A 9,672-nucleotide genomic window follows, 5' to 3' on the forward strand; every position below is an offset into this window, starting at 1 on the left:
TCTCAAGAGTAATTCTGAGGGAGATTTGAGCCTGGGTCTCCCTAGTCCTGAGGTGGGCAACTTGTGGTCCTTCAGATGGTTTGGCCTACAAATCCCATCATCCCTCACCATTGGCTATGCTGGCTGGGGCTGATGGAAGCTGTAGGCCCAAACATCTGGAGGGCCACAAATTGCCCAACCCTGGACAAGTTCAACATTCTAACCTAGCCTTCCCCAAACTGGTGTCCTTCAGATGTTTGAAATTACAACTCCCATCATCCCTAACCATTGGTCATGCTGGCTGGGACTGGTAGGCATTGTAGTCCCAAACATCTGGAGGGCATCAGGTTGGGAAAGGCTGCTTGGAGTAGAGCGAGCTGGTAGAACTCCAGTACATACCAGGTCAGCCTACAGATGGGAGGGGAAGAAACGCTTTTGAAAGCTGCCCACCACTAAAAAAGCTCCTTGCAGATTAACTTGCATATTGGAGAGTAAAGGTTAGGATTGCCCTAATGTGTTCGCTTACGACAGGCTGAGAGAGGGAGCTTTTTTACATGGGGGAGTTTTCAACACTACCACACAACCATGCCTGCACAGCCTGAATTGGCACGGCACAGAATTCTGCCACCTCATACTGCAGAATAAAAGCCAGCTGGGTGTAATGCACCCCTTCCTCAACCTGGCGCTCTCCAGATGTGTTGGACTACAACTCCCATCATCCTGAGCCAGCTGGCTAGGACAATGGGAGTTGTAGTCCAACACCTCTGGAGAGCATCAGGTTGAGGAAGGCTGGCGTAGCAGTTGGGATTGTTGAATCAGGAATGGGGAGCTGCAGGTTCAAATCCCTATTCAGCCATAAAACTCACCAGTTGAAATTAGGCCAGTCACTGTCCCCCTATGTCCTCAGAACATGTGGAGGGAGCAGGGCTGGGCGGGGGGGGGGGGGGGAGTTGGCATGGGCCTATGATTTTGAGGGGGGACTACTCCGAGTCCCCCTGGGCAAAGTTGCTTAATTTTTCTTTTGTTGATGATGAATTTGCCTAAAGAAAAGCACGTAAAGCATTTCTGAATGTGAAGAAGTGATGTCTTATATACATCTTGAATAAAAGTGCTTGCCTAAATTACCTTGTTTATAAATTGTTCTAGTTCATACGTATTTAGAACTGATTAAAAAAATACTTAATGAGCAGTTTGAAATGGAGCCTACATTTCCTATCTGGCCTGGGCCTATTACCATAGAATCATAGAATCATAGAATAGCAGAGTTGGAAGGGGCCTACAAGGCCATCGAGTCCAACCCCCTGCTCAATGCAGGAATCCACCCTAAAGCATCCCTGACAGATGGTTGTCCAGCTGCCTCTTGAATGCCTCTAGTGTGGGAGAGCCCACAACCTCCCTAGGTAGCTGATTCCATTGTCGCACTGCTCTTACAGTCAGGAAGTTTTTCCTGATGTCCAGCCGGAATCTGGCTTCCTTTAACTTGAACCAGCTTTGCCCGGCCCTGGGAGGGAGGAGTGGGGCTGCATGAGCTGGACTTTTGTGTGCTGAACAGAAGTTTTGTGAGCTGGAGACGGGAAAATCCCCCCTTCAGGCCTTCTACTCAATGGATGAAGGTCTTAAGCGATGAGGGCATTGTGGGGCACGAGGTTGGGGTTGGCATATGGGTTCCCACTCCTCCCTCCACACATCCCCAGAGAACATGTGAACAAGGTTTATCTCACAGCCTGATCTACCTCACAGTGTTGTTGTGAGGAAAAAACAAGGTGGGATAGGAGAAGAACCATGTATGCTGTCCCCTGCTCCTTGGAGGAAGGGCGGGATATAAAGGTCACAAAAATAATTTTAAAAAAGGAATTGTAGATCAGCTCTCAGATTTCATCCTACTTCCCTAAGCGTCACTCGGAACAACGCATCGCTTCCCTGACGCCTTTCAAGGAGCAAGCTCACGGCTCTGTGGGATTTATTCCTTCCGGAATGAATTCCACCACATTGGTTCTGTCGTCGCAATCATTAATACAGAGTAAGGGCGTAATCCTATGCACGTTTAGGCAGAAAAGGGTTTGACAACTCCCAGCATTCCTCAGTCATCATGGCTGTCTGGGAAATGCTGGCAGCTATAGGGCTTTTTTAAACAATACTTTACACATTTACATGGGAGAAAGCCCCATTGAATTCAATGGGACATACATCTGAGTAGACCATGTCTTGGATTGCACTGTAAAACAGTTACACCATACTTTTTGCACCCACATACTAGGTACAAATGGGACCATTGCTACAATCTTGAGTTAATCTGTTTTCCCCTATTCTGGATTCATTAATCTCTGGTAGCCTCTGCTCAAGATTGTACAAGATAACCCTTATACCATCTTCCAAAAGGCAAGATTTCCACAGCTCTGTGTAAATAAGAGTACTTAAAGTCCCTGTTCAGATAACAGGCTAAGCCACAGTGGTTAAGCATTTTGAGCTAAACATCATGGCTTTGTGTGTTGTGTGAACCATGACTTAGCATGTCATGTGAACCATTCCTAACCATGGTGGCTATATAACCTTGGTTTAAGCACATTCACTAACCATTTGCTACAAAAGGGTTGGCGGCCTAACCACGGCTTAGTGCGTCATCTGAACAGGCCCAATGTGGGTTAAAGGATCAAATGAACCCTGTTAAAGTAATCATGGAAATGTATCTGTCAAATTCACTGAAGTCATCTCACGACACTTGGCCTGGAGCCTATGCCCAGGTCCACATATGCCTCACATGTAAGAATGGAACATTTCTCCATTAAAAATGGCCTAAAGGAGGTGTAGTACCAGCAAGATCCAATTTACTATGACCATATACTCTGCTCCTCCATGCTTCCTGCACCATCTGGTCACTTCTCTTTTCTTCCTGGACAAAAGCTGGTACCAGCAGCAGCTGATCAGTCAAGCACCAATTCCTTTCATTCATAAGTTAGGAGTGGCTCTGACATTGGGGACATTCCACCATGAACACAGCAGATAACACTATAAGAAGGTGGTGATTCCCCAACTGTCCAAACCAAGTCCCTTGCCTTCTCCTCCAGTACTGGCCTGAAGGACAACAGAACTGTTTTTAACACCACATAAGCCCCAAGGGTCCATCTAGTCCAGCAACCTGTTCACACAGTAGCCAACCAGCTGTCCATGGGAAGCCCACAAGTAGGACATAAGTGCAACAGTACCCTCCTGCCCATGTTCCCCAGCAACTGGTATACACAGGCACCCTGCCACTGATACTGAGCAATCCATGCTGGTCACATCCCAACAGAGCACAGCAATGGAGAGATTCCATACCACTGCTAATGCCTCTCCTCATCAAAATGGTTCACAACTCAAGCAAAGGAGGACAATTAATTGCGAAAGGGATAAACCATAAAGTCCTGGAAGGAGGGAGTTATGAGAGGGTAGAGAGACCAACCTCTGAAATAGGAATGGTCAGGGTTCCAAGGGGAAAGAGGGATCTAGCAGCACTCAAAGGGAAGTGGGGTAGACATGCAACTCCATGGATCCAAAGGATGTGTGGGAGCATAATACAGTCAGGGGAGTTGTGAATGCAGGAGGAATCAGGGGATATAGTTGCCTGAAATCCAGCTGAAAAGGAAATGGAAAAGACGGCCCATAGGAGCTGGGGGAAGGGGGGGGAGGATCTGAGATTCCTGTTCAGAGTGGATAAGGACAAGTGGGATGAGGGAAGCAGCATTTAGATTGGGGATCATGTTTGTTAATATTGGTCAGTCAGTGGTGATGGTGCAGAGATCAAGAAGAAGAAGAAGAAGAAGAAGAAGAGGAGGAGGAGGAGGAGGAGGAGGAGGAGGAGGAGAGATAATTCGATTCTTGATTCCTCCTGGTCAAGAACCCATCTTGGCCAGAGCAGTAAGATATACAGGTGAAATTTCAAAGAAAAGCCGGGAGATCTACATGGAAAGGTGACAGGTTCTGTCAGGAAGGTAAAGGGCTGAATCTGTTAGAGCCGAAAGAGTTTGTAGTATGAGAGGGTAAAAAATAAACTATTGAGGAATGTACAGTGCTAAGAAAATCAGAAATATGGGTTTTGCAGGGGATAGCTAGTAATAAATCTGAGATCAGATCAGGGATCTAGCAGAAACACGCGGATCTGGTAATCACAGCGGAGAGTGGGAATTTAGGAGAAAACTCTAGCTTAGCGGATCTACCAAAAAGAAGGCCAACGTGCTGGAAATCTTGCGGTGAAGAAAGAGGGGAGTCACTGGAATACATCAGCAACTGGTGGCACAGGGATCGAGTGGCAAGGGGATCGACTCGTAGAGACCCGATCAAGCAAGGACTGAAGAGGAGGATCTACAGAACAAGAGGAGATCATGGACACAACCCGCAGGGGCTAAAATCGCATGGAAGGAAAGGATCCAGAATGGTGTCTCATATCTGATGGGGCCAGGAAACGTGTCTGGAAAAGTTGGGGAGGGAGAGGAAGGAGCCGAGGTTCACGATCCCTCGCTTTTCCTATGGAGAGGCTGGGTTAGGAATCCCTCGCGCAGGAACCAGAGGTACTGGGGCGATTTTTGGGGGGGACTCTGCAGGGAATCTACCCGTGGCAGCGCAGGGGCGGCGAGGGATCGACGCGGGGCTCGCTCGGCGAGGAGGGGGGTGGGACAAGGGAGGGGTCTCTCACCAGCACCAACGCGAATCTCTCCTCGAGCTCCCCCTGATCCGGCATGGGCACTTTCCCAGGCGGGGGCGGCAGCAGCCCGGACCCCCCGCCCGGCTCCCCGCTCTCCGTGTTCCCCATCCCCGGCCCAGGCGGCTCCCGGGGAGGCGGGGACGGCTCAGCCCTCCTTGGGTGTCCGTGTGGAACGGAGCCGCCGTGGACGGCAGCCTCCCAGTCCCTCCTCCCGCGCTGCCCGGCCTGGGACAGGCCGGGGCTGTCGGGCCCGCCCCCGGCACCGCCCGCCTGAAGACATCGCCCGCCCAGCGGACAGAAAGCGAGGACGGCGCCTTCGCTCCCTCCCTGCCGCCTTCCCTCCCCCTCAGAAACCATCTCCTGGCCCGCGCGTGGGGCTCCCCCCAGGTCAGAAGCGCGGTGGCCCGTAACGGGGCCTCTTCGCGACCCCTCCAGGCTGCGCTCCGCACCAGGAACCCGGGTCGGAAAGGAGGCGCGACTCCTGAGAAAACAGCCGTCGGATCGCGCCGCTGCCGCTAGCCTGTTGAGCCGGTGGTATTGCCCCTTCTACCCTGGCGATCCCAGTGGGGATAGACTCCCCAGAGATGTTTGCCTGGGGAGCTCTAAGCGTTGAACAAAAAGACACACACACACAGCAAAACGACATGCAAGTATGTACATCGGGGGGAACCGACTTCAGTCCGGCATGGCCTGCTTGGAAAACAATGAAGAACAGGATCCTGGAGTCCACTAATCTGTTTATACAGCAAGCGTGCCTATCAGGGACCTCTTCACAATCAAGGCATAACTATGTTCCGTGATCCCGAGGATGCACGCTTGCTCAAGGACATCAGAAGGGCCAGCAACCCCGTGCCCGTGTTTACTCGGAAGTAATTCCTATTCAGCTCATTGAAGCTTACTCCCAAGTAAATATGTGGATCGCTTCTGGGCCAGCCGCAGGGGGCGGTGCGATCCACCAGAAAGCGATCTCCTGCCCTCGGTTGCACTGAAAAAGTGCAGGACGAATCGTGGAGCAGAGACACACCACTGGGGCTGGAATCCTGTGCATGCATGACTTGGAGCTGGAGGGATCCGAGGCCTGTTTACTTCGAAGTAAACCCCGTGGATTGTAGTCTCCCTCCTCCCCCACCGTGCCTCGGATCGCAGCCCCGTGGTTCTACAACCACGATTGAGCAAAGGTCTCAGTTGCACAGATCCGCGTTTGGGGGCGAATCCCTGAAGTCAACGGGATTGACTTCTGAGTAAATTTGGTTGGGGTCTGACCCTAAACCAAGGCGGCTGCTCTCCTAAGCATGTTCACTGCGGAGTCATTCCCGGTGAAATCCGTGGGCCTAACTCCCAACGTGGTAGGATCGGGGCGAAACCCAATCGCGGATGGGAGAAGTCAAACAAGGCCCAGGCCTGAGTCGTCGTCGCCCACCCTCCGCCGGAAACTGACGGGCCCCCCCCCCCGAAAAAGCTCGTGTGCACGCTGCAAACGGAGTCAAGAAAGACACAAAGGGAGCCGTTACTCAGCCCTGCCCAGCCCACTCCGAGGCACCCGAGCCTTGGCTGCAGGGAAAGGGACGGCTGCCCCCAAGCGGACGAGCTCGGGATAGGCATGGTAGATCCCGGATCGGCCATTTCTTCGCATCCTTGTCTGTCCCCACCCCGGAGGCGCACGACCAGAATTCCTCCAAATAGGCTATATCTTGAAGAACACACACTTATGACCTCCAGTATCAGAGGCAGTAAGCCTACACTAGTTGCTGGGGAACATGGGTGGGAGGGTGCTGTTGCACTCGTGTCCTGCTTGTGGGTTTCCCGTAGGTAGCTGGTTGGCCACTGTGTGAACAGAATGCTGGACTAGACGGATTCTTGGTCTGATCCAGCAGGGCTCTTCTTATGTTCTTATGACTGGGCCACAAACAAGAGTTGGGAAACACTTGTATTCTAGAGGCACAGCCATTCACCACACAACCATGACTGATGGCAGCTCTGGCAAGGTTGGCTGGGGATATTGGGAACTGCAGTCCCAAAACATGTGGAGGGCACCAGGTTGGGGAAGGCTGATAGATGGACGCTCCACCTCCCCACCACTAAGGAAGCTGGAAGAACTTCTGCAGCAGGTGTGGGTAAACTCAGGCAGGGGGGCAAATCCAGCCCTCCTAGGGTCTCAGTCTGGTTTGGTGTTACCCAGATGGCCATACCTCTTTTCCCCAAACACCAATCAGCTTTTGAGCACCCCCCTACCCCATTCTCAAACATTGAAATGCTTCTTAGGCTTTGTTACTGGCAATAAGAGCCTTAAATTAAAATATGCTGGTATTTTGGACCTGCCCCCTTTGCCCTGCCCACCATGGGGAGCTTCTCCCAAACAGAATTGGGACCTCGGATTGAAAGAGGTTATATCTCCCCTGATCTACAGTCAGACGTTTTCAGGAATGAATGTAGGCCACTCTAGGCATATCCATTAGAACTTTTGAAAGGGATTTTTGAGTGTATGCTCAGTGGCGAACCCTGGTTTGCAGCTGCCCGCTGGGTGAATTAGCCCATCCCTTCATAACATGTTATTAGCAAGCGTCTGTAAACTTAACATGTAGCACCGATTATTATTTTAAAATTACATGCTTGGTGCAGGTACAAGCTGCAATGATTGGGCAGCCAGTTGATGCAAAGGAGGACACCTGCATTTTGAATGCGTGTGTAGAGCAGATACAGCCACGCATGACAAACTACACCTGCCACAATCCCCTCTTGCTCTGCTATTATTGGTCAGGAGTCCTCCGCTCTTTTGTATCTGATCAGCCTACTCAGGGAGATTCTGATTGTCTGTAACATGCACTCATGTTAGGAGTTACCTTCTTTCCGACAGGGCTCTTAAGAACATAAGAAATGCCATGCTGGATCAAACCAAGGGTCCATCTAGTCCAGCACTCTGTTCACAAAGTGGCCAATCAGCTGTCAGCCAGGGACCAACAAAGCAACAGCACCCTCCCACCCATGTTCCCCAGCAACTGGTGCACACAGGCTTACTGCCTCAGATACTAGCAGTAGCACATAACTATCAGGGCTAGTAGCCATTGATAGCCTTTGCCTCCAGGAATTTATCCAACTCCCTTTTAAAGACATCTAAATTGATGGCCATCACTACATCTTGTAGTAGTGAATTCCATAATTTAACTATGTGCTGTATGAAGAAGTACTTCCTTTTATTGTCCTGAATCTCCCACCAATCAGCTTCACAGGATGACTCGGGTTTCTAGTATTTTGAGAGAGGGAGAAAAGTTTCTCCCTATCTACATTCTCCACACCATGCATAATTTTGTACACCTCTTTGTGCCTTTGAGAGTTGTGTTCATCAAATCACAGAGAACAGCAAGGAAAGCTTTCTCCCAACAAGATGCAGTGATGAAGAAATTTCATTTATTAAGGTCCGCCTGTGATACAGCAGTTAATATTTTGGCCTACAACTCCCTCCTTCCCTCACTATTGGTTGGCCTGGCTAGAGCTGATAGGAGTTGCAGGGCAGAACATCAGGAGGGCCACAGCTTGCCCATTCCTGGGCATATGAGAAATTCCCATCCCTAAGGAGACTCAAGGCATGGCCCAAAGTTTTATCCTTTGCCCTGTTATCCAATTAGCATCTAGGATTGCCACCATCTGCTCCATTGTCCTTTAAATTTAAGAGCTGATGGATGTGCAGACTTTGACCAGACTACCATGTATCTCCATGCCATAAAAATCTTCCCCTTCTGCAGATTAACACAGGAGCAGGTTGAGCCATTTCTTTTGGTCAGTTGGCAACCTTTTTAATGCCAGCCTGAGAATGTAGCTTTATCCTTTTATTTTAATTTCTGCTCTGACCATCATTGCCTGAATAAGAATTTTATGTAACTTGAAAGCATCCAGGACTCACCCACTGCCACTGCAAACTAACAGGGAGGCAGAGCCATTTGCTAAAATTAAGCCCTGAAGCACCCCTCCCCAGCCTGGTGCCCTCCTGACGTTTTGGGCAGCAACTCCCAGCATTCCTAGTCATTGGGTATGTTATCTGGGGCTCATGGAAGTTGAAGAACAAAACAACTGGAGAGCACCAGGTTGGGGAAGGTTGCCCTGGAGGATCTTGTAAATGTATAAACACACACTCACAAACCTCCCTCTTAATCCACTCGCCCTTCAGTTATGCACAAAGATCAACTGGCTCTATCAAACAGCAAAATGCCACACGTACAAGAATACCACCCAATGCTGGCCTGTCTCCCTTACCATGCACGTATTACGCCTGTGCTAAAGGATTTACACTGTCCGCCAGTCTGCTGCTGAGCCAGATTTAAGGTACTGGCATTAGTTGGCAAAGTCCTATACGACTTGGGACCAGGTTACCTCACGGAAAGTCTAACCTCCCAGGCCATTATTATTATTATTATTATTATTGTTATCATCATCATCATCAATATGTATATACTGCTCAATTATCTAACACAGATTCCAGAGTGGTAAACATAGGAATAATAATAAATATTTCTTACCCACCTTTCCATTTGGATCAAGGCGGGAACAATAATAAGTATAAATACATAAAATTGATTAAAAACATAGTACACATGATTAAAACATCCTAAAAGCATCCTAAAATTCCACTGGGTATGCCTGCCGGAAGAAATCAGTTGACCAGTCTCCTCCGGCAAGCCATTTCACAGTCTGGGAGCAGCAGAAGAGAAGGTCCTCTGGGTAATACTTGTCAGTAAAACAAAGAAGATTTTAAAAGCATATTAAAATTGTTCAATTTGAAACCAAAGGAACCAGAAAAACAGTGGCTAGTCAGTTGAGGACGACTTCTCGAAACAGAGTTGTTTTCAGGAGGTGCTGAAGCAGCCTAGTGTTGGCGCCTAGGATCTTCAGGGGAGGCCCTGCTGCCTGTATTGTGGCCTACAGATTTCCATTTGGCAGCGACCTAGAGAGGGCCTTTCCCTGCAGCAGCAGCAACACCTGCCCTGTGGAACAATCTCCCCTCGAAGGCACCTCAGGCCTCA

At 49.7% G+C, this 9,672-nt stretch overlaps 1 protein-coding gene across 1 annotated transcript in view; it reads right to left on the minus strand.

Moving 5' to 3' along the window:
- Nucleotides 1-4,845, minus strand: part of FMNL3 (formin like 3) — a 109,695-nt gene extending 104,850 nt beyond the window's left edge. Inside the window, exon 1 of the mRNA XM_063119772.1 lies at nt 4,649-4,845. Coding sequence (XP_062975842.1) covers nt 4,649-4,765 — 117 coding nt within the window. The 5' untranslated portion in view covers nt 4,766-4,845. The remainder of the gene's footprint in view (nt 1-4,648) is intronic.
- Nucleotides 4,846-9,672: the final 4,827 nt, after the last annotated feature.

The sequence above is a fragment of the Elgaria multicarinata genome, chromosome 3, assembly GCF_023053635.1.
Source record: "Elgaria multicarinata webbii isolate HBS135686 ecotype San Diego chromosome 3, rElgMul1.1.pri, whole genome shotgun sequence".
In the NCBI taxonomy this organism is placed as follows: Eukaryota; Metazoa; Chordata; class Lepidosauria; order Squamata; family Anguidae; genus Elgaria; species Elgaria multicarinata.